Consider the following 26,857-nt stretch of genomic DNA (forward strand, 5'->3'; position numbering starts at 1 on the left):
TTTTCGTAGTTTCACAACCTGGTCTTCTGTATGGGACTACATTTCCAATACCAGTTTTGGTTACTTGATAATTATGGTCATAGTTACCCCTGTTCTTCAGTTTCTTCAAAAGCTTTAATCTCTCTTTTGAACTCTTCTGAAAGCTGAATGCTTGAGCAACTGCTGCTTCTGCTTTATGTCTTCTTTCGAAATGTCGATACAAATGACCAATTTCTTTCTTACAGTACACACAAAATGCTTCCTGTCGTATATCTTTTTGCCAGACACATAGGCTTTCGCTTGTTTCACACCAACGGTCCGCCTTCCTAATTGACGGAATTTTCTTGATACTTGAGCTTGAGTTGACTGAACTGTTTTCCTTGTATTGCTATGCCCACTTGTCGATGATGTGGTAGAACTCAGATTAGTATGTGGCTGGGTATCTGAATCAAGTGTCTCAGACTCTGATTGTGAAGGCTGATGGTCTGGATCAGCAATACTATCTTGGTCATGGTTGTTGTCAGTGTCAATAACACTGTATGGTTGAACAACTGCCACTGGAGTTGCTGGCTGGTCATAAGTCACACTATACTTCTCCACATTAGCACTTTCAATACTTTTAGAAACATCAGAGACAGAGTTTGGCATGTAAGCACTTTCAAAAATGTTTGGCACAGCCTGGCACGACTTCACAGTGCTATCAGAAGTGACAGATACAGGGTTCAACACTATAGTGTCTTCAGGAGGGCTGGATACAAGGTTTGACTTGACAAGGCTTTCAGAACCACAGGATAGATGGTTAGGCATGACAGTACCTTCAGGAACATTGGATACAGGACGTGACTTGACAAAGCTTTCAGGAATACTGGTGCAAGGTTTGGCATAACATTGCCATCAGGAATGCTGGATTCAAGGTTTGACTTGACAAGGCTTTCAGACCCACCAGATACAGGGTTTGGCTTGACAGTACCTTCAGGAACGTTGGATACAGGGTGTGACTTGACAAAGCTTTCAGGAATGTTTGATTCAGGACCAGACTTGACACTAATGTTTTAGGAATGCTGAATACAGAATTTGATGCAAGGCTCTTTTCATGGGTGCCAACTCCAGGTTCTGACTTAGCACTGCTTTCTGCACGACTGAGTAGGTGGTCTGATATGACACTGCTTTTAGGCTGCAGAGATACACGGTTTGATTGAATTGGTATCATACCGGTAGTAATGTCAGTAACTCTTTTGGCAGAAACCCTTGGAATAACAGCAGGCATGCACTGCTTCATTTTCATAGTTGGATGTGGCGCATCACTTGTAAGGCCTGTATCTATTCTGATAGGTGTAGATGACATATTAGCTGCCAAGGAGTCCATGCCACCTTGTCTGCCCAGAGAGACTTCAGAACTCTGCAGAAAGAATGAATTAGGGACCGTGGATAATTAAAACACGTGCACTGGAAACGCAACTTCTGTGTTAAGGGGGGGGAGGGGGTTTGGCTGTATTTCGATTACAGTGCGCAAAAATCGCACTAAAAGTTTTCATGTCGCAACATCTCGCTACACGTTTTTATGTATCACAAAATATCGCGCTATATTGTTTGGCATGTACCAGGCCAGGCCAGTACGGCACCGGCGCTACACCAGCACTCCTTTGACATGAGCTTACATGTGAATCAGTGCACGAGTAAAATAACGTAACAATCATTTTGGATACACTGTTTCATTTCATTCTATTGGTTGCGTCATTGTTGAGTCGGCGCTGAACAGAGATTGATTTTAGAGCGGTTATGGGGGAGGGGGGGTATACGTGGTTTCATAGCGACGTAATTACCAATTGTTGGTATGCAGATACAGAATAAGGCTTGGGTGGATTTTCGCACTTCCAAACTTTCGTTTAGGGGAGGGGGGGGTTGAGGCCAAACGCATTCAGTTTCGTTTACCGTGCGCGTGTTTTGATTATCCACGGCCCCTTACGAGGTCAGCTTACGAAATTATAATGTTCACATGCCCTGACTGAAGGGGATGGATTATTTTCAATCTTCCTAGTATTAGTAACTACTTGAAATGAATTGAAATTTCCAGATGTCAACTTAACTCTTTTCCTGCCAGACAGTGTCAATTCCCCATCAGCCAAGTTAGTAAAAATACCGCAATTATACAGTGTCGCTCAAATTTGATCAGAATTGGTACATACCAGAGATCAACAATAAGTGTTGTTTCTATCTGTTCAGTGCAGGAAAATTATACGTTGATGTTATGACAATTTCTGCACAGTACAACCAGAAAAAACAACAAAAAATATTTAAACCAGAAAAACAAGAATGACAAAAGTAAATAAGGTCTGAAACTTTAGGTACTGAAGGTCAACTTTAGCAACATGCATAGCAGAGAATCTTTCAACCATGCCGGGATGTACAAAAATAGACATCCATGGTTTCAGCAGATCTGTTAATATGTCACAGTTCATAAACAATGACAGGAAATGACCAATTAGCTGTTTCAGTTACTGCTACCACTCCCAAAGATAATAGGTACCCTGCATACAAATAGGTTAAAAGTCAAAATCCTCTTCTTCAGATGTGTGGGCTGATTCAGTTACTGCAACCACCCCTGCACATTTGCAGGATTTCCCTTTTTCTTACCTCATTTGCACATTTTTGACACTGACGTGTTCATTTGAACAAATTCACATCTCAACCCCTGCATCTACCTGTACACCAAATACTGAGATGGTAGCTTGGTGGTATGGGAGCCTTTGTGTGTGACGGACATACATCCGAACATACATACCCACATACATACATACATACAGACATATAGACACCACCGACTCATCATATAAGCTCTTTTTGGTATTTATATATAAAACCAAATATGAGCTAAAAAGCGGTATTGAGCCAAAACATGACGTATTTTACCCACTTGGCTTGGTCTGTTATAGCATCTTTTGTCAAAAAAAATCAAGTTTACAGTATTTATCGTTTCAACAGCTTTCAAATATACAGTATTATGTTAAAATACACCATATGGAATATGTTGTGTTTCATTAATTTTAACTATCTTGACCTGGTGGTGAAATATGGACTTCGCAGCAAAAGGGTTAATGTATAATGGCAGCTTCTTAAATATAAATATAATGCCAATTTATGGTACAAAGCCAATGGGAAATTGGCTGGGGGGCTTTCCTTATTGTTTTCTACTGTTTGGAAATAGGGCAAGAATAAACTGTAAAGTAGTGCTATTCAACAGAAGTATCAAATGATAGGCTGTTTGTTTGACAGAGACTAGAAATGGCACTATATATCAGGCCTGCAAATCCAAACAACTTAAAAACTGCCAGTGAAGTTGAAGAGTAAAAGTAACAGCTCTAAAAGGCTGTTTTGGCATATTTGAAACTTTTTGGATAAGTGTCAGGGGTTTTTTTGCACATTTTTTACTATTGTGGTCAGTTTAGTTTGACATATGCAATGACTCACAGTAGTAATAGACACAACAGGTTTTGTGACAGTGGCTTTTTTGATTAAACATATTTCAATTTTTATGACATTCATCACCTAATATGAATTCAAAGAGATTCATTTTCATTATCAAATTCCACTTTTTCACAAAAAAGATCATGTTAACCCTTTTAATGCTGTAATTTTTTCCACCAAAATTTTACTGCAACATTTTACTGATTTTCTTGATATTTCTGTAATTTTTTTATAATTTTGGACTAAATGGACATATTCATTGGCTACAGTTTTTTATCAAAATTTTACGAAACACCTGGGAAAAATTTAATGGGCTATATTTTATAAAAGCGATAAAAACTGACCTTGGCGCTCAAAGGGTTAATATAGGATGAGTCTTGCCTCAAAAAAATTATTTGAAAATGCTGTCCATCTTCAAATGATTCAGTTAGTTTTAAAATGATATACATAATATATTTAATGCATTGTGAATCACTTTCTCAAGTTAAAGGAGAAGTTCACCAAGGCTGATTTTTACATATGTGCCAGCTTTGGGGTCAATTATTCAAGAAATGCCACTTTTGCCATTTATAACTTGTGGTTTTTAACAACACCTGCCACAAATAGTAGCGTAAGTTGCACTCTACGGTTCACCATTCATTCACACATTCATGGATTTTGATTCATTGGAAAAAGTGTCAAGCTTAGTGCTTTCATCATGTGATATGGCAGAGACCATTTTCCGATGGACATTGTTCATCATTCACATACACGCCAGATTGTACGTATATTTGTGCATGAATGAAGGAACAATGGCATACCCATGGTCCCTGACGTATCATATGATGAAAGCACCAAGCTTGGTGCTTTTTTCCCAGGAATCAATATCCATGAAGTTGACGAAGCCCTAGAATGCAACTTCTGCCACTACGGTATTTGCAGAGTTAATTCTAGGACAAACCATTGCGCAATTTGCGCAATGAAATCTCAAATGGCCCTCATTTCAGCATTTGATGGGCCACTGAGGGTGCAACATTTTCTGAATGGTTCGGTCACACAGAGTTCACCCGCTCCCTATACATTTGCTCAGTGAAGTTGGGCTCCCGTAAAGTTATCACCTCAGTCATAGAGTGACATGTACCCTGGCCCATTGTCCTTTGTAATTTCAATACCCAACGCAGCATATAAGGTGGTGCATAGGAAGCTGGGTGAAAGGACAGCTGTATGGGCAATGGTGCATTGGAGCCGTGTTCATGTGCCATGGCCGATGAATATAAACAACAGTGTAGCTGCCACATAATAACGAAAGGCTAGTTGCCACTCAAATTTTTAACGCCAGTAGTTGATGACCCCTGATTTTGACAAAGATGGTGGGGCAGGCCCTTTAAATTGAAGCACCTGTGACGTCTACCATCCATGCAAACGTTGAACACTGCAAGAAAGTATCCATGCAGGTCCAGATGATCATTTAGAACAGCAACATTTTTGGTCGGACAAATCTTATTTTCCATAGTAGCCAGCTCTATGCATGGAACAACACCACTTTGTAAAACCCTTTGGTCAGAAACATTGTTCATAATTTGCTTATACATACAAGTTATGTTTAAAAGTTGATGTATCGATCACTTTACATATTAAAATATTTTGTGTTTAGATTACAAGGGTTATTCTCTTGTGCTGTATCAGTGTATTAGTAATTGTCAATGCATGCAAACTGAGGGCCTCTCTCAAAGAAATCCTACCGATACGTTAAGCTATGATCGTCACCACAGCCAAAATCACAGTCCTCAGCAATTTGTACAGTTGTTCAAGTCCGGCATATATATCAATAATTCAGTTATGTAACCGACTGAATAAAAAAAAAATAGGTTAGTTTGCTGTTGTTGCCATTGTTGGGACTAGCTGTTGCGTACGTACGGGAGAAAACATTGCAGTGGGGTTTCGTTGCAAGGGGCGCAATCGCAATCTCTTTTCTTCTCCTTTTCTTGACTTGATAGACTATAGAATTTTCTGCAGAAATTCAAGGGTTTTACATGTGTGGTGATGATGGCCCCCAATTTTCTAAAATGGCCCCCTTGGGACAGGAGTTGGGGTCCACAGCTAGTGACCCCCTGTTTATGTCATTGTTTGTTCACTCTCTCACAAATACGCACAACGTGGTGTGAATGTGAATGATGAACAATGCCATATTCATCAGAAAATGGTCTCTGCCATATCACGTGCCCATAAATCAAAATCAGAAAAGTTGATGAAGCCCTAGAATGCAACTTCCGGTATTATTTCTTGGCCGTTTTTGTTAAAAATATGCGAGTTATGAACAGCAAAAGTGGTGTATATTGAATAACTGGCCCAAAAGCTAACACATAATGTAAAAATCAGCTTTGATGAACTTCTCCACTAAAAGGGGAGGAAAGTGCTCGATTTAAATAATTTAATATTGTTCCATCAAGTACATTGATTAAACTTTTTATAGACACAGGTATCATTTGTACAACTTTCAAGATGATTATTGGCCATACCATACAGAATAGACATAAATACACGAACCGCATAGAGGTCAAGAACGGAGTATCAAATTGGATACTATCAGCAAGTTCACTATCTGTTTATTATTGTTGAACAAATTTGATGATTTTCAACCTGAGCTAGCAAAGGAGGATGAAATTCGGGCCCAACTAATGCAGAGATTAAAACAAGTGCAGGAAGTGAGGAGACGTGTGGAAGCTGCCAGAATTTTGGCTCTTAGCAAAACACAAAAGAAAGGCGTCAGACGGGCATGCATGACTCATGATGGATCATTAACCAGTGTGGTGACCCTGTTAATGGCCTGTAGGCACACAATGTGTATTAAATGTGTAAGAAAACTGATTATGAACAGATACCAGATTCGATCTGTAGACTTGGCCAGAAAGGAAAATTGTTCTAATTGTCAAAATTGGTAAGCATATATCTAATAGCTTGGGGGTGGGGGTGGGGTAGGTACCCAGCAATACAGTGGAGAAGTTCACCAAGGCTGATTTTTACATACTGGAGGTCATCTTCTATAGCAATGGCACTAGCAGATCCTACATACATTTGAAAATGTCAATAAAAAAAATCAGCCAGAGAAGGCTTGACAAATAGAAAAGGTGGGAGAGTGGGGAAATAATAATGTACGAAGGATCTCGTAAAAAAATAATGCTACCTCATCAGTCTCTACCTCGTCAATCTTCCAGACCCCCCTCATAATCAAATGTTCCACCACCCCTTCCTATCAACCATGTTAGAGCTACAATGGGCCAGATGGCAAGAAACCTAAACCTTGGGATTTCCCCACAGGTCGGTGCTATTATTCGAAGTTACACAGCACTTAGCACGCAAGTTAGTTACTGATAGTGAAATGCCTTCCACTCTGGTGGGGTGTGATTATGGCATCTGGAATTATCCTGGATCCAAATTTCTCATCAGTTCTTGTGTTTTACATGAAAAAGTTGCAAACATTGGTCTGCAATGAATTAATAACCTGAAGCTTTCATCCATGGATCAGATTTTACTGCCAATTGATACCAAACATGACAAAATTATGTCCACAGCCTTCAAAACTGTCTAACAACATATCCAGGGTCGGCATAGGTCATTTAAGGTCACAGACTGAGAAAAAGTCAAGTTTGGGGTTTCCTGACACTTCGAAGATCTGTGGCTGGAGGATACTCCCTACGCTACCCTCCTCTTACAAGTTGGTCTTTCATATGCAGTGGACAGATGAAAGAAATTTAGTCATGCCTACAGCCGTTTCTGGTTGCTAAAATGTCACATTTATGCCATTCATGGCCTTCATGACCACAAGCCCACAAGTGCAGGGGTGAGCAGATAAGTTTTTGAGTCCCTAGCCCATTTATGGGCTAGTATCCCTCAAATAATCACTAGCCATCGAGCACTTTTGTGGAGTGACTGCGACTCGCCCAGCCTCAGTATATGAAGGTCATGGTTTCACTATGTGCTGTCCAAGTGCATAACGTGAGAAAAAATTGCCATTGACATAAAATTTTTGCCTAAATTAACAAAAGTGATGAACCAAAAATATAAGATACCGATAATCTCTTTACAGTGCAATGCATGCATGGGAGGGGTACATGACTATCGGGAAGATGTACAAATTCATTACGCTTGATAACATTACCTTTTGATGAAAGAAAGCAACAAAGAATACCAAAACGATGTTCTCTATTTCATTTGATGCCGATTGATTTTGCTACTCGTCTAATTTTGCTAACCAATCGACTAGTTAGGCACCAAAAGTACTTGCCTGGCGGTAAAAATGCTATATACATGAGCTTGGAATAGTTATTGGAGCTACCAAAAGCTCCAATGGCAAGTGGATTCGCTGCGCGAGGTTAAAGGGTGATACCAACAAAGAAGAGAACGTCCTCTCAAGAAACTTTCTAGGGCCTGCCCTTACTGTATGTTCAGTACAATTCTAAGTTCTTCCTAAGACTTTCTCACCGCCTTGTGATACAAAGAACTTCAAATTCACGATCGTTGCTTGGAAGGGCTATTGTTTCACTGTGCATAGCATACTTCAGGTAATTACAATGTTTTGTCTGCCTGTTGTTGACATTACCAGTCAGCAGGTACAGCCAACTAAGTTGTTTGTGCAAAAAGGTGTTTGTGTGAAGTTTTTCAGAGGGCGGGCAAATTTCAAAACTAATCAGTGGGCGGGGAGGAAATTTTTGACAGTGGGTACCAGAAAATACGTAGAGGGAGGGAAAAGCCGTGGTTGATGATAGAACTTGACGGGAGTTAGTGTCTAACTCATGGGGGAGCAATGTTCCAAGGTACACTGCTAACTGCTGGCACGGTTTTGTGTTGATCTGGGTTGCCTAGTGGGCATCCAGTTGGAAAGGGGGAGTTTCGATAGTGGGAAGAGGGCAGTGGGGAGCTTGAACTGTTGTGGGGGGAGCGGAGTGGGCAGACCATAGATACTGGAGGGCAGTAGGCATCGAAATTCAGTGGGAAGGCACATTTTCCGTGTGTGCCAGTGGGGAGGCAGTTATGAACAGCTCTACTTTCCCCTCCAATTTTAGGTCAAGGTCAAAATAAGTAAAATTGGTATATCAGCCTTCAAAACCTATTTTGTGATGATTTTGCGAAAATTCATTAAGTTTACCAGTTGGTGGTACCTGCATTACAGGAAATAGGCGGAGTCATGTGATATGTACTTCGTTGGCTGCATGGGTGTAACATAGACCTCAAAACTGCCGATAAATTTTGGCGAAATCTGATTGGTGGCAACAAAATTCTGTTGCCCGACAGGAATCTTACAGACCGCGTCCAATCGTAAGAGGAGGGAGCGTAAAGAGTGCCCCCGCAACACTTTCAGCAGAAGATTTATCTAATAACATCCCTCAGGATTTTTATAACAGATTAAAAAGCTATCAGACAAGTAGGTTTTGAGAACAAGTTTTCTTGACCAAATTGGACAAAATTGTCATAAAAATACAAATTTACATATTTCAGGATAATTTCATATTGGATATGAGTCATATAGTGTTAATTATGGCCAACTAAGATGTGTCATAATGACTAAAGAAGATAACTTTGTAGGGACAAAACAAATGACATTGCGTCCAATGTCGCAATGCCGCAGGCTGGATGAAACACTCAAGTTCATCTGCCAACCTAAATTTGCAAATTTTTATTTCACCATACACAACAGCACAAAATAGACAGGCACTGACAGCATACTATGCATAAGCTGCTAAGTAAGTGTGAAATCAGATGAGCAGTTTCTATCACGAGAAAAAGATCAAACAGCCACAAATAGTACACTATTAGTATATACTGCCTTTAGTGTCATCTTTAACTATCCGTTGTTAGCATACGTACCAGCTACATTATCTAACACCGTAGGTGAAGTGGTTTCTTAAATCTGCAGTTGACTTCTGAAATATCAGATACTGCTTAAATGAAGTTCAGAAAGTCATTACTAAGCCAACTGGCTACAAGAATGTTGAGTGTTAATGTGGACAGTACAGATGAAAACTGTAAACAAGGTCTAACTGTGCCAATTATAACAGATTCAATAAGACTTCCATTTCAATTTTTCTTTTACTGCCATATCATTAAAATGATGTGTTATTCATACCTCGATTACTATACACACGCAATGAAAGCAAAAGCAATGTATATCCTTACAAGTTACTGTACAAAGGCCACAAAAGCAGAAACAATATCTTCTTACCGGTAACTCAGGGTTTCCGAAAGAGTTCTTTTTCATTATGTCACCACTACCACTTCTACTGGGTTCATCACTCATGTTTTCGACACAGGCAGAAAGTTGATCACTGGCTTGACAAGCATCTTTATGTACCTGGAAATTAACATGATCTAGATGTTACTGATAAGAGTTATATATTTCTTGAAGAAAAGACATTAATGACAAAATGAGGCCATCTGATGACAATAAGAATAGGTGCCTGGGATTGGAGCCAATTCTCAGCAAATAAGCAGTGACTGTGTCAAGGTCAGTCACATTCCAGTGAGTACAGGATAGTCACATGCCAAAAAAAGACACTAAGGGAAGTATATACTAATCAGCAAAGATTAGATATGAAGTGTAGAGTCAATATACTGTGTTTTGGAAAAGACCTAGTAATATGAAAATATAAATTATCCCGAAGATAAAAACAGAACACTAAATGTCTGGTTCTTTAACAACATATTTAGAGAGACATTCTGCGAGTGAGGCGATAAAACTGCAATAAATTGCTTGCACCCTGTAGTATTGATGGCAACCTTGCTCAAGTATAAAAACATATTAGGACTTCACATTTCTTATTGCAGAAATTCTTTCAATTTGTAAAAACGATCTGTTATTTAACATGACATATTGCTCATTGTTTCATTCTATTATTTTATAGTCAGATTTCAATCAGATCAATACGTATCTGAAGCACGGTCTACGAAATACTCTGTAGTGATTTCAGAGATACATCACTAAATCAAGACAGATCATTAAATATGAAAATGAGTAGATAAATAACATGACACTCGTGGTACCATAACACTGTGAAGATTGCCATCTGTAGAAAGTTTCATAAAATTTGATGCAGTATAGGTTATCATATCAATATCTCCATGGGAACAATGGTCTGAAAACTTGAAACCTTTGATTACTTAATCAAAATTCAAGCATTACATATATGTATGTCGTCACTGATAAGAGAGACTTTGCCAGGACAACTATGGTGAATGTGTCAAAGGTTTTTTACAGGTAGTGACTGCAGATCAAAGGAAAAAGACATTAAGGTGTAGCCTTGCCAATTTTAACGATTATTTTGAATATTTACAAAAAAATGGAAACGTCTCAAGACAATTTACTACTCCACTGTGAAATGTCTGATGAGAGCAACCTTTAGAACTGATATCAGAGTATACAGTTTACAGCAATGAGATTAATAGAATCTCACACCCCCAAGGACCTGGGATCAGATTTCTCACACGAGTTGGGGATATTTTGTCTCACACGAGCCGCAGGCGAGTGTGAGACAAAATATCCCCAACGAGTGTGAGAAATCTGATCCCAGGTCCTTGGTGTGTGAGATTCTTTTTCTCACATGACCACAAAATGCGTTAAATTCATATTGGACACGTACAATATTATCAAAAATCGTGACAACTCTGTCGTCTGCCACTGTACTTTGACCTGCTTACTTTGTAGTTCTAGTCCATGTGTTACTCGTCGTGCCATTGGATAACATTTTGCGCGTGGAACGAAACAGACTGTTTATCATCCATCAGAGCTCGTGTAATATTTACTGCAGAGTGTGGGACGGTTTCTGAGAGTGTGGGATCGACTCTTCCCACACTGTCGATCCCGCACTCCCAGCGGCCAGGAATGTGAGAAAAGAACTTTCTCAGTCTGTCTTTTGTTGCTGGACCCTCAACGAGTAGTTTGACAATTTCAGGCATAAATAAAGTGGAACAGTACCTTTCTCCAAGGTAAATCTAATCCTCTTCCATACACTATTTCTTCATTCAAGTCTATATCTCTCTGTGCAAAAAGGCACAGATGAACAGCATCAGATTCATCACACACTTTCTTCATCACAGAGTTTGGTTTGATGTCTCCATCATTAACGTATCGAGCCACATTCTCTATTTTCGTTGCATCGATTCTAAACATGACAAGAGGAACATGCATGTCAATTACAAAACATGTAGCTGGAATGAAGTATCTACAAAAAGATTTACTTGACCATAATTCCTCCAAAAAATTAGGGTAAGCTAGTTGTTAACATTTTTACATTTTTTGGTAAAAAACTGGTAAATTTTAGAACTTCACAGATAATAATTGAAAATACACAATCATACATCAGCAATTACTGGACTAAGTGGGTAACTAATCTGATTCTTTTTGTGCACCTTGCAATGGCCCATATACTGCACTACAATTCAGTAGTGTAGCAGCATTTCATGCTGACTTAGCAACGTGTACAGTTTTAAAGGGAGGCAAAACACGGCAAATTTTATCCAAACTTTTTGCATTTAAAATGTCAGGCTAAACCTCCCTCCATGTTTCCCCTTTAACTTGGCAATTTGAACATCATGGCTGAAGTTCAAACATCCTGCACATATGGACATTTCAGCATAACCAAACTCTACCGGTACTTAAATCATAGTTTTTACTTTGCAAACAGTGGTTGAGCATCAATGGATCCAAAGCAATAGGCTTTGATTGCCTCCTAAATACAAAGAAGTGTATGAACTTTAAACATTTTCAGAACTGTAGTTGAAGAAGGTAAAAGTTGGGCATTCACAGGATATGAACTTTATATGCTCTCTCTTTTTAGTAGATTGTTGAAATGACGTAATTTCTAATCGTCTCTAGAAAAAGGAAATCTTTGGGCCTCATTTGTGTTATACACTGGTGGAGATGCATACCAATTGCTGTAAAAGCATTAATTTTTCCTGGGATTAATTTTCCTATTTTGGTGTTTGGGGCACATTCACTGGTTTTATTTTTATTTGATGATTTGACAGTGAAAACAATGAGTTCTAATTGTAATTTAATATTTTCACAGTGATTTAATTTACCGGATTTCATCAATCAGTGAAAACAGCAAAATAAAAGCCCAGCGAAACATAAATGCTACTACGCTATATACCATTGTGTAACACACTTGTAGAGATATACATGAATATTAATTAGTGTGCCCTTGAACATAAACAGTGTTATACATTAGGAGAGATGTATGCAGAGTGCACCTATGTTATACACTAGTAGATATGCCATTGTACACGTGTAGAGATGTATGCGTAGTGTACCCTTGTGTTATACTCTACTAGATATATATGCATAGAGTGCCATTGTGTTATACACTGGTAGAGTGTACCCTTGAGTTATACACTAGTTAGTACATATACATGCAAAGTGTGCCCCTGTGTATTAAGTGGCATTCTCACTGCAATGTCTTTGATGGCCCCAATCTCCACACAGAGATTGAAGCGCAGTGGGGCAGCAGCGCGGCGTGGATAATTCGAACCAAGCTAGAGGGTCTCCGAGTCGTTGACCGCGCGCCCTAACCAATCTCTGCTGCGGGCAAATTTGAATATTCCAAACTCGGACTTCTTTCAGTCTGCGCGCGCCCAACTGGCTAAATAAACGTGGCGGAAATAGTAAACGGATAGGAGCAATCCAGCTAGAGATCGCACTTTCCGCACACTGGTAAAAATAATACATTAATACACTAATAAAAATAATACATGATCTGCTAAAACTTTGGCAATCGCGTCTGCAAAGCTGACAGCTGTTGGGGCATACATTTTGAATCATCAATTTACATCCCTGTAACCTAGAGCAAGGTCTATGTTTTGCAAGTGTTCACGGAATCGAGGATCGATATTGAAACTAGTGTACTATTCATTTATCTAATTTTTTTTGTTCGAAGTATTATATATAAAAAAGACAGAAAATGTATATCATGGAAAACGCGCAATACCCAAAAAGTTGGTGAAAACCGTCGCCTATGGCAGAGATTAGTGTGGCTACTGCTGAGACTCCCTAGCTAGGTTATAATTTTCCACGCCGCTATAATCTCTGTCCGGAGATTGCGATTGCCCAGCACCGCCCATGATCTTAAAATAATGTGACAACAGTTCCAAACGCCTCTGGGCCAGTGTTAATTTTGGATGGAGTCAAGGGGTGGACCTAAGTCTGAAGTCAGACTTAACTTCCATGTTCGCAATGTGAATGCATGGAAAATTAGCAACATCAAAAAACGCCCAATCCGGTGACTTTTGGGCATATTTTGAAGCCTTTGTTCAGTTGTCATTGAGTTTACATGACAGACGTGTCCTACACAGCCGGACGAGGTATATAATTGTACCACAGAGGAAGTAGAGCTTTTGCTTGCCATATGGCAAAAAGAGAAATTGATGAACAGCTCTTCCAGACTGGGAGACAATGCAGTTTCTTGAACAGAAACAGAAAGACTTGCCCCATGACGCCTGGCTTTGCTCAGCAGTGGAGTCACTGGTTGGCCAAAAAACGACTCTGTGGGCCAAGGTGTTCACCCACGATCTACGCAACAGCCAACCATTAGCATGACAGTCTGCTGATGTTAGTTCTTCAGTTTATTATATATGTTTTGATACTGATATACCCTTAGACTTGGAGCAAGTAGCAGACAAAGCAGCAGCCAAGCCCTGGGATACTCCCATAAAAAGGGTGTACGGGCATGTGACCCCCAAATGGGTCACTTTTTCAAAAAAAATCCCTAAACAAATTTGTAATTCTTTTGTTTTGTATTTCATTTTACGCCAATGTCACGTATGAGTACCCAGCTAAACAAATTTAATAAACACTATGGATCAATTTTCTTCCTTAAAACCTTAAACATGGGTTTATAACAAAACAAAGCTAGGTGCTGTTCTTTAGGGAAACCTTCAAATGCAACAGAAATAAGAAAATGTCAAGAAATTGTTGAGCAAAATCCCTAAACAAGAAGTCATATTTTTGGAATATTCATGATAGATATTTTCAAATTGGGTGGCACACATCCATATGAAAATATAAAGAGTACACCCCTCACCCACACCAAGGCAATGTTACCGAAAAATTAAAACCATGAAGGCAAAATTCAAAGATAAAGTCAACCACCATATCAGAAGCAGTCTGGGAAGGAAGACCATGTCATTCTGTGATGAACTTTGTGAAATCCTGGGCAATCAACCAGCCATAAATCCATAAAGCCATTTTCATTCTGTGATGCCTAACATAACCGTAGCAGGCATTTAGGTCACTGTCAGTTTATAAAACAAGGTATTTGCAAAGCCTCAACACAGAACCTGCAATGTCCAGAAACTCACAGCGAGAACAAGACTATACACTGGTAGAGAGTGTATATCCTTGTGTTATAAACTACCGGTAGTAGAGATGTATGCAGTGTGCCCTTGTGTTATCCACAAGTATAGTAGATTTGCATATACAGTGTGTGATAGTTTTATACACCACCAGTAGTAGAGATGTATGCATAGTGTGCCCATGTGTTATACACTGGTAGAGAGTGTATACTCTTACGTTATACACCAGTACAGATGTATGCATAGTGTGCCCTTAAAATAAACAAGTAGATATTTATGCATAGTGTGCCCATGTGTTACAACTAGTAGAGATGTATGTATAGTGTGCCCTTGGGTTGTACACTGGTACAGAGTGTATACTCTTGTGTTTAATACACTAGTAGAGATGTATGCATAGTGTGCCTTGTCAGGGAAAGACACTAATGGTTGCCCGATCGCTTGGGCAAGTGAACCGCTGATACCACTTGCCCAACGGGACAAGTGAAAAAAATAATTACCTAGAAATCAAATCTACGAAAGTGATTTTCTGGTATGGGAACACAGACTTAAACAACAAATAATAATCATTTTATTTCATTGTGAGCATAAACATAAGGTTTTTCATAAAATTGCATGATAATACTGTACGCTGATTTTGAAAGCTGTTTTAGCTGGTTAAGCATATGTCCGCAATTTCCCTCACTGGACAAGGTTACGGTGTTAAACAGTACGTCTGTACCATCGAAAAGGAGACACACATGGTGTTTTGTGTCTTTTCTGAATGTTTATAACACCACAAAAATAAAGTAAGCAAAAAAATCAGCAACCAAAAAGTGACTTTTTACGAAAACATACTTGTCAATGTTAAGTTCAGTGAGTGGCATTGCAGAAAAACTGAAATGAAAGTCATGAGAAAGTTTTGGTGTCAACGGGTCCAGTCTTTGACAATGAACACCGACTTATTTCTCAGGTCAATCAGCCAAAAGTTACTTGTCCATGGCAATCAACCTCTCTGTTTGTGAATTTTCCTGTTCTAAAATGACTGTCAAGAAGCAATTGGAGCGAATTTGACAGCTTTCAAAATACACCGCAAACACAGACACCTTAAGTTGTTGGTTTAAGCTCCACTGAGTCTGCACATGATCATTAAAAAGACCACCTAGGTCATTAGGAAAACATGTGAGATTAGTTTCGTGCAATGGTAATCCAAACTTTACAGTGGTGAGGGATGATATAAACACAGTAAAAACATGACAAAGAACTTCTTTGTCATGGTGTGCTTGACTGAGATTTTCATACTACATCATGAAGTTTCATGATAGTTTTTGAAATAATAAAGTGTGAAATGAAAAATCAATGTTTTTCGCGTTTTTCAAACCACGTAAATTTTACTTGGCAAGTGGTTTTTCAATTCAGGCAAGTGAATTTAACCCCCCACTTGCTTCAGACAAGTGGATAAAAAATAAGTGTCTTTCCCTGCTTGTGTTACAAACTAGTAGAGATGTATGCATAGTGTGCCCTTGTGTTATACACTGGTAGAGTGTGTATACTCTTGCGTTATACACCAGTAGAGATGTACGCATAGTGTGCCCTTAAAATAAACAAGTAGATATTTATGCATAGTGTGCCCATGTGTTACAACTAGTAGAGATGTATGCATAGTGTGCCCATGTGTTATACACTGGTAGAGAGTGTATACTCTTACGTTATACACCAGTACAGATGTATGCATAGTGTGCCCTTAAAATAAACAAGTAGATATTTATGCATAGTGTGCCCATGTGTTACAACTAGTAGAGATGTATGCATAGTGTGCCCGTGTGTTACAACTAGTAGAGATCAATGTCCCTCCACAAAACGGTCAAGAAGCGCCACTACTTTCTTTTGTTATAGTCCAGGTTTCAACAGTCTGTTGATTTTACTGATGGGGATAATCCCTGATTATTATGCGCGTGGCGAAAGGTGTTAACAGTTACGTGTATAAAATAATCGTAAGCAGAAGCTTAATTCTCCCAAAATGCATTCTGATTATTGTATGCGCATGCGTCTAAAAGGTCAAAGCTTATTTACATCTGCGTCTTCTGAAAGAAATCACGTGGAGTGACGCAGCGTGAGTGACATTATGTACAAGTTCGGAGACGATTTCGTCAATTTTGACGACTCCCATGTTGATTGGAACATTTGGAAGATGAAAATCCATGACAGAGAGTTGGGCGCCCAGGCATGGGGAGGTTGTGTCATCAAAACATATCGACACTTGTAGGGTTTCTAGGTTCTATAAATTTGGCGGTCTGAGAATTCGAAAGGTCGACAAAATCAAACATTGTGTTTGGCAGTAACATGCGTTTATAGGAAAGAACAGAGTCCGTAATGAACATGACTGCCTACTTTTGAGAAGACTGAACGATCAATAGGGACGCACTTGACACCTCTGAACGATCGATAAAGAAGAAAAAAGGGGGGGAAAAACATTGCACTATTACCATAACGCCAACTCTCAATGGGTCGACGCACGGCCGACAGGAGCACCTTGCAAAAACAAGGTCATCGTAAGAGTTCCTTGATTTTGTGTATTGAATATTGTTGAGAACGATTAAAATTTCAAATCGAACTCTCAAAGTTTGGAACTGAGGAATTATCATGTTAAATCGATATCAAAAGAGAGTTAAGGAGGACATTTCAGGATTTTCCTATGTAATGTAGATACGACTTGTCGATCCCAAGCGACGCCATTTTGTTTTCAGTTGAAAATACAAACGCGGCAAACAAGACAAGTTTTCTTGTCGAATTAGGTTTCAAAATAAGAACACAACACAATTCCCAATTTTTTCGAAGTCTTTGCCTTGTTAGGAGGGTGCATGACTTACTTTTTTGATGAAAGGTGAAAAAACAAACGGAGAGTAAAATTCACAGTGTTTCCGAAATGCATGGCATCGGTCAAGATCACCTCATGGCTGAACTCAGCCGTAAAATACTATCCAAGATTTCTCGATAGTGACCAAGATCTTTAAGAAACTGTTTTACTTATCTTCTCACGTAGATAGAAAAGTCTTCAAATACATGCGAAATAGTGCAGAAAGATGAAAATAAAGTAGATTGATTGACTGAATATCATAGGATACCGGAGCGGGACCGTATCACAAGACGCTGCTGAAACAAGACGCTTACATGTCTATGACGTTATTCGCTTCCTCCGTCCACCGCAACGTGGACTGTTGCAACTGTGTAGGTGATTAGCACCTTTGAACAAAAGCGCTTCTTGACCGTTTTGTGGAGGGATCGTGTAGAGATGTATGCATAGTGTGCCCTTGTGTTATACACTGGTAGAGAGTGTAACTCTTGCGTTATACACCAGTAGAGATGTATACGCATAGTGTGCCCTTAAAATAAACAAGTAGATATTTACGCATAGTGTGCCCATGTGTTACAACTAGTAGAGATGTATGCATAGTGTGCCCTTGTCTTATCAACAAGTAGATTTGCACATACATGTACAGTGTGCAATTGTGTAACTTATACACAGCACTAGTGGAGATGATGCATGCATACATGCAGAGCATACCTCAGCATACCAGGAAAATACAAATGTTATATGAATCATACTATATTACAAAAGAGACTTAAAGCAAAACTGGATGCAAAAGGAATGCAGCTTGCATAAACATGATGCTTATCTTACTTGAATATAACAGGTTAAAAGCTAGACAGAATAAAGCTACCCACAAAATGCACTGACGAAGGAATATTTCTGATGCATTTTCATGTTTCATGAACAATGCATATCTACTGAATTCTGTTTCAACAATTTAAGCAAATTTTGGTTGTAGTATACACACAAAGTTGATTGAACCTTTCGCCAATGGAGATTGGTAGTCCACGCGACCCACTGCAGTCCATGAGATTCAAAATTATGGGTTTAACAAACCTTAGGAAACTGCATACTTAAAGGCCAGGGACTTGATCACTGGGATTAAGTTTGTTTTAGTCTATAAGAGGATTATGGAGTGTCAGAGCCTTTTGTTTTCCATTGAAATTGTAATCTAATAAGTAGATTCCCTGTGAGAAAATCTGATGCCGGCACAGGCCTTTAATTTCAAAGATGTCTAACTAATCGATTCAAAAAAGGGGAAACTAATCACAAACAACTATGACTGGCAGTGAAAAACAATCCACATTCCTATCTGATGAAATAAACTTCCATGAGTTAGAAAAATTAACAAAAAAAGAAATCTATACTTACACCATACATTTTCCTTTATCTTTAAAGAAATACATGTAAGATATGGCTCCTGTTTGATCATATAGAGTTTCCCGTTCAGTTGCTTCCGTTTGAGATAGTCTTTCTCCGGAATACCACATAAGATAGTCCCCCTTTTTAATTTCTTTGCTGCAAATACACCTTTCCCTGAAGGATAATGTCATACAGTGTATGTACAGAGACTAGTATAAATCTTGCAACAATAGGTAAAGTCACTCAGAAATTAGGAGACAAGTAATGCTTCATTATTGATCCATATAACACAATACAAGTAAATGTATTGGTAAAAGCACAACATTTTGCATGACAAACACAGCACAATGATCAGAGTACCAACAAGATAACATTTGGAATTGACACTTGCTTGACAAGACACTCCCATTTAAATTACTTTGAGTATAACTTTATCCTTGAGGGATTATTACCTTCAAGAATTGTCAAATTCCATTCAGCAATTTTGTGGGTACTAATTATGATAAAAAAAATGTGTACAAAGAAACAGAGACAGAAAAGAAGTATAAAATCTGCAACTCCTTGCTTTCTAATGCACCAGATGCTAAAAACGCCTCTACCGTACATGTCCTAGTATACATACCAAATATGATTTTATTTTTGAGAACTTTAAAATCAGGGATCATGCCACCTGATGATCTGTAAAAAGTTATTGCATTGAGGACATTGGAGAATATACCATTTCTGAAAATATTTTTAAATTTGTTTTTTTGTTTCTACACAATGAAGTGTGAAAATCAGAAGTATGGGTTTTTCATTACATTATCAACTTTTGATTAACTTATGGCAAGATATCTCTTGTTCTATCAAATTCATCAGCAATCTGAGAATGGTTTCAAAACAATTCATAGTCTCCGTCATCTGGCAAAAGAATCACCACCACCTGTTCATCCAATGCTGAGTTGTACTCTTTTGAAGTTGAATGCAAATTCTGTCCATATGATACATACTTTTTGCTTTGATTTGAATTGGATACATCATTCTTGAGTTATTGTTGCAATGCAAAGATAGATATACACTGTGAGACAGACATCAGTATGACACAAGCTCCCATGTGTGAACACTAACTTAAACCTGTCAAATATGTCACTTTGTAAGGAAGGTAAACTTACAAAAATATTCTATGGATATTAAAAGGTCTTATATTATAATATCTTAGTGAGGAAAATTGCATGTAGACAATGATCTTTATCTCACCTTTCACACTGTCAATAAATCTAATTTCAAAACGGTCATCCTGTGGGATGTCTTTGCCTTCTGTGACACATTTCCTAGCTTCAGCCTCAGGTGATACTGCAGTGGATGGAGAGTTTCTCCTCTTCCTTGTCTGAAAAGCAAGTTGGCATATGCTTGCAAGCTTGAACTCATATCAGTGAAACAATTACCACTACTTATTTTTTTATCCACTTGAAAAACTATGACAGCTCCAACTTAAGGTACATATAGTGGTAACTGTTGAGAATTTTGCATGTTTACAGATCAACATGCCTTAAAGTTAGGAAAAATCAAATTTACAAATCAAAGTTACTGTATAACAGCAACTAGACCATTATTTCCTGCACTTCCATTCGTTCAAACAATTCTTTCATGCAAAGTTAGGAAGGCACGGTTTTCATTTGTTAATCTTTAAACCTTTTAGCAAAATTTATTTCAAGCACTGAGTATTACTCAATCACTGCCATCATACACATCCAATATGGCCGCACAACTGTCAACAAATTGAGTTTGATGAGCTTCTTGAGAAGTTTTTTCAAGGTTTACACCCAATTTTTTAAAAATCCAATAAGGTAACAAAATTGATCACATCTTCATTAGTCACCTTCAATAGGCATTAATGCAAGTAACCAATACGCAAAATTTTGAGTTGATTTACCACGTGGAAGAAGTTAAGATTTCACTAAATTCAAAATGGCTACTATTCTTGCAACTGATCGAACTGCCATTTGCGCTAGATTTTAGAAAAATTGGTTTGATGTGCATATACTGGGTACACAATGTTACACATCAACTTATTTGTTTTTTAGACAGTAAGTTTGAAAGGAGTTTAAGAAACACAATATGGTCACAAGGTCCCACGATTCAGCACAATTGCATTTCAACACAGTTAGGGGCTTGTGGTCAGTTAGTCACATACAAATTGAGTTGATTTACCTCATAAAAAAATTAATTTTAAGATTTGTTACTAAATCTTATATGGTTACAATTGGTCATGGGACTAATTTGAATATCAAGGGTTAGGTGCACAAGGGGCCATGGATAATTAAAACACACACGCATGGTAAAGGAAACTTCTCTGTTTAGGGGGAGGGGGTTTTTCTGTATTTTGATTACAGTGTGCAAAAATTGCACTAGAAGTTTTAGTATTGCAACATCTCTCTACACGTTTTTATGTATTGCAAAATATCGCTATATTGTTTGGCATGTACCAGGCGCTACACCATATATCCTTTTGACATACATGTGAATCAGCTAGTGCATGAGTAAAATAATGTTACAATCACTTTGGATACACAATTTCATTTCATTCGATTGGTTTTGTCATTGTTGAGCTGGCGCTGAACAGAGATTATGTTGGGCGGTTGGTAGCGTATGCATGATATAGCAACGTAATTACAGACCGTTGGTATGCAGATAGAGAATGAGGCTTGGTTGGATTTTCACACTTCCAAACTTTCATTTAGGGGAGGTGGGGAGGAGGTTGAGGCCAAATGCAATTACAGCGTTCTCACAGGCCGCGATTCCGCGACATTCTCGCGTATTTTTCTGTTTTGTCGCGGATTTCTTGGGCGTGCGCGCCAATAGTGGTGCGCCTTTGAAATTATAAACTTTTGTGGTGCCAGCCGTACGGCCGGCCGGCCATATCATACAGCCAATACTTTTCACCATGGACGTAAATGATTGACGCGAGTATTACACTTCCTGGTTGAAACCGAGGCAATCTGGAGGCAATACCCGTCAGAGGGCGTACTTAAGCCACAGTCACTTGTGATTCGATACATGATGGCCGATGTGTGGATTCATTATTACGTATACCACACAGCGGCCGTCGTGTATTGAACCACACGAGACTGTGGTAGTCTGACGCACTTGACGTGTTCGCCTTGCATGCATATCGGTACATGTCCACGGAATTCGCGGAAGCTGGAGGCGTCATGAGCACGATAAATTTTTTCATAGGCTACGACAACAATAATCCGAACTACGAAAACACAAGAATGTAAAGCTTGTATATGCCTAAGGAATTACATGAACATTTTTCGAAAACAACGAACTCGAAGCTGGTAGCATTATACTGTGAGTTCCGCATGGCAACCAAGGTCTTGACGGGAACGACGTTATAGTGTTCGTGCCGTTGAGATTCAGTGAATTTTTGTTCTCGAAAAATAACGCAACTTTGTCTGAGATAATTTTTAGGTCTTTGCTATGTTTGGAATCATGTATAAACTTCGCGGGAGATCAGTGTTGTGTGATGTTATCAGGCATTTGCTCCGTTCCTCGCCCACGCGACCTGGTACCCACGACTGGAATGATCGACAACTGGCCCACTGCCGATTGATAATATTATTCCAAAAGTAGTTCCGAGGTTTAAATGTGGAATAGTTGGAGGAAAGTTCTCTTATTATGCAAAAAATTATCAATTCTTGGCTTGCGCATGTGATAAGTATATTATTCCAGGCGAACTTATACGTGAGAACATGGACGTCTTTTTTCCATGCTTCAATCAATTGACAAAATTTGTAGCCTTGGCTGGCGACCAAAATTTCACGTCAAAAGTTGATGATTGTTTACAAACATCATAGGGATATGTTTCCTGACCTAAATAAATGCTGACGTGGCCTGTTCCTTCTGCTGGTTGTGAAAAGGGATTAGTGCGAAAAAAAGTAACTAATGACAGGAATCAACTGGGAGCTGAACGGCTGGACACTCTAGCAACTACTGTTATTGTAGAGGACCCCGAAATGGACTTTCACACTGGAAAGAACGAAAGTCCCATAGACTTTTCATTAAAAGGCACTGATATTCAATATCAGTTGATATGTTCACCGAATGTTTACAAAAAAGTTGTTAAGTTGAATGAGTTGTTGAGTCCTTTATTTTTTCCATGCACAGAATAAGGTTCGTATTTGCAGTTTGACTTTTTTAACATATTTATATATTGTCTCACAAAAATCATCCATTGTCCCGCTTTTTTTTGGTCATCGGGACAAAATGTCCCACAAATTTTTTTCTGGTGAGAACACTGCAATTAGTTTCATTTACCGTGCTCATGTTTTAATTATCCATGGCCCCTACATGTAACTATGATTGCCAATCACTGTGCATTGTTTCAGAAGAATTGGTGCAATGGCTACAGAGTTCTAGAAAGGCTAAAAATAGGTGAAGTGAGAATAAAAATCCAGTACAGTCATTGTTTATGCCAGGTCAAGTGACTACCTTCACTTAAAAATTCAAGGGTTGTCCCTTGCCCAAAACACTATGCTACATTTGAGAATTACAGTATGTCAAGTGATTTTTGAGTTTTAAGTCCACAAAAAAGAGGGATGGAAGGAAAAACTTGAATATACACATGTACAAGAGGAGCGAGCCTAAAACTGTTGGCTTGGATGCCTAAATAAGCAATGACATCTCATGTGTAGAGCATAATACTTGGCCATATACACATTTTGAACTAAAGAGGGTGCATCGAAAGACCCAAGAGCTGCCACTATGTAAACCATAATTTGCTCTCCTTTTGTATGGCTATTCTTTGAATTCTACACTTACTAAATAGAGAATACACTTTGAAAGAGTGTAGTACATACTCATTTCTCTCAGCATACAATTAACATTTTCTCCATAATGTTACATTTCCTGCCATGATCAACAACTGGCTTTACAACAGAGAAAATAAAGATTTAAACTACAAAATCATGAATATGGAGTGTCATTGTTTCTTGAAAGATTATGATGAGGAGGTGATCCACATCCATCAGTTTTACACTTTTTCAGGTATGTGACCATTTTATGAGAACAGCAGCTGTATATCTTGTCAAAACTTTTTACCCAGTCCAAATCAGTGAGCAATAATGCTTCCAACCATGTCCTTCAGTAAGCACGTTTATATGACTAACTTTTATTTGAGATAAAATTACCAAAATAATGCAAAAATTGCACTTCTTGAGGCTTTAAGCTGGCTTAAAATACCTAACACAGACATACATGATTGGTGAATATGAATCTGACTAAAAAATTGTCACAGTTTTTGTGAAGAAATACTTTGGATTAATCTTGATGGGTACATATTGCGAGCAGAGTGTGCTTACCCATTCCAAACATGTGGTACCACCACCACTAACTAGCGTCAGCAACTTTTTGTTCTTTGTTTGTTTTTGTATTGTTTCTTGAACCTTGTGATTTGCTTGCCATGTATGACGATGCTTGCTGGAATTGATATGATGTAATATTAACCTGCCTGTGAGTTTTTGTACTAAGAAAATAAAGGCCTTCCTCAATACTGAATTACCCCTATGCAAGGAACTCTATGAGGAATCAAAAGATCCATGTGTGTATTACTTTTGCCTGTATATGTATAGACAAAACTGGACAGACCAGGTACTTACCTCTGTATACAACAACCCTTTCCCTACTGGATCTGTCTGCTTACGAGGCATTTTCCTCGTGTACCTGAAACATACGTGAATGGAAATTAACTAACACAAGATTGTCATGATTCAACAAGCCACAAAAAACAATCAATATCAAATGTGATCTGGAAATATCATTTCAAATAGTACAGTTCCCCAAGTTTACTATAATTTCCGAAAGATTTAACTGCCTATAACACCAGCTGGCTGTATCTTTGCCCCTGGTGTTTCCTGTTCAGTCTAGTAGATTTGGTTTTACTATTAGGTTATCAGTCTGCACCATAACTCTTTCTTTCCATTACCATTGCATTATGGGTAATCTAGGCCAAAAAAAATGCCATTCTCTAAGAGATTCATCAAACAGTTAAAAAACCCATCTCAAACAACTTAGCATTTTAAACACTACTTAGCAATGCTCTATGATCTTTCTAACAATGATGTTGTGGCCCTAACATGAAGAGTACTATCAAAGTCACACTGGACAAAATTGCAAATTTTTATTGCTATGACTCCTCCTTTGAACTCTAACCCTAAATGTAAAACAATGCTATTTTTTGTAAATACAGAACTTCTAAACTGTGTACTTTTCTATCCAAATAATGAAATGTCAAAATATGTCTTCACTAACCATCACTAGCTTTAATTTTGATTTGATCAGCAACAATGCAAAGGTAGTAGAATGGCCGGAGTCTTCAAGGATTTTAAGGATTTTGAGACAAAACACTGACCAGTGGATCAGTGTACCGGTAGCTTGAAACCAGGAAGTAGAATTCTTTTGAATAGCATTTTATGATTGAAACAAGGCCATCTGTTGCCACGTTCACACGGATTTACTGGCGTGTCAACAGCAGGATCTGTTAAACACTATTTCCGGGATGGAGTAATAGTTTTGCAAGCTTGTACTTTTTTGTCCAATACCAACATAATTACGTGTATCATCAACAGTGTGTCACACGGTTACCGTAATCATCATCTAACACAATTTGAATGAACTTTGTGAAGGTACATTAGTGGTTTATAGACACTGTAAATGCATGAGCCTTTTCTGTTCAGACTGTACACAATGAAATATCATCAGAACAAATCGGTGTCAAATCCTTCCTGTCACCATGGCCACCACATGTGCACATCTAGACTTAATATTTTCGTCGACCTCATGAATCCCTGGCTGCATGCGGTACAGAGCTGACATGTCCGCAACTTGGGTTCATCATTCAAATTGACAGCAGCTTTATTTCAATGTAAAACAGTGGCAACTTTGAAAATGCAATAATCTAAAGCCAATGACTGAATTCTTTCGTATGATTTCAGTAATTTTCAGAAAACAGCAATGACTGCTCGACAAGCTCGCATTTTGGACCGTCCCCAACTAACACATAGCAAACATAAAGTTGAGAAACATGTGGACCAATCTGGCGATGTTCGTTAAATTCTTATATTAATTCTATCCACAACCACATAATACTACGCGTTGCCATTTTCATAGACTTGCATCGTTAAAATTATTCTCAAATGGAGAGCTACCTTTCTCCCCCCCCCCCCTCCCCCCGATTTCCTTTTCACACTAAAATCAAACAAAGACTCTGCTTGCCCAAAAGATCGGTTAACTGTTGCCGGTTGTATACCAGATACTTTCTGGCAAATGATACTGTCATACACAGAAGACGTCGCTTTGAACACATGATAGAGGGACAGTGCTGTAAATAACCTATCAGATAAGTGTTTCAGTGTCATTGAGAATGGTTTGACCTTTGGCAGAGTTCATTTTACACACATAAAGTGTCATGCTTTGTGTTGAAGTGTCAATTTAGTATATTTCATTGATGCTCGCTCAAAATTTCGCTCAATTCGGATTCCACAGAGAGGTGAGACAAAGGGGCCGAGTGAAGCCGACGACGTGACTTTAGAGTTGGCCTATTGATATTCTTACTTAGGTAAGGGGGACAGTTCAGAGGGACACAGACTCATAAATAGTTGGGAAAACGTGCCATTTTCCCTTACGATGCAACCCGGGAACTTCGATGTCCCATTAATTTCTTTGATCTGAAAAGTGATTTTACCATATTGAACGACCCTGCATTATACACTCTGAAATCAGTGAAGGGGGTTATACTTGGAAGAGTGTAGTACTGAGGCGAAAGACTCGCTGAGAGGTCACAGATTTACTGCAATGCCGTTATGCAACAGAACATGATAGAAACATGGAGGTAGTAGGAGA

General features: G+C 38.6%; 1 protein-coding gene across 1 annotated transcript; it reads right to left on the reverse strand.

Annotated features, from left to right (window-relative positions):
• On the reverse strand, positions 1 to 24,679 carry LOC139129684 (uncharacterized). The gene is made up of 6 exons (XM_070695357.1): positions 24,616 to 24,679; positions 20,213 to 20,342; positions 18,986 to 19,150; positions 11,393 to 11,579; positions 9,644 to 9,772; positions 1 to 1,378 (listed from the first exon to the last, which is right to left on the reverse strand). The coding sequence occupies exons 3-6, from the start codon at positions 19,102 to 19,104 to the stop codon at positions 836 to 838; spliced, it is 978 nt and encodes a 325-aa protein (XP_070551458.1). The 5' UTR covers positions 19,105 to 19,150; positions 20,213 to 20,342; positions 24,616 to 24,679; the 3' UTR covers positions 1 to 835.
• Between the last annotated feature and the right edge of the window lie 2,178 nt (positions 24,680 to 26,857).

The sequence above is a fragment of the Ptychodera flava genome, chromosome 3, assembly GCF_041260155.1.
Source record: "Ptychodera flava strain L36383 chromosome 3, AS_Pfla_20210202, whole genome shotgun sequence".
NCBI classification, from domain to species: Eukaryota; Metazoa; Hemichordata; class Enteropneusta; family Ptychoderidae; genus Ptychodera; species Ptychodera flava.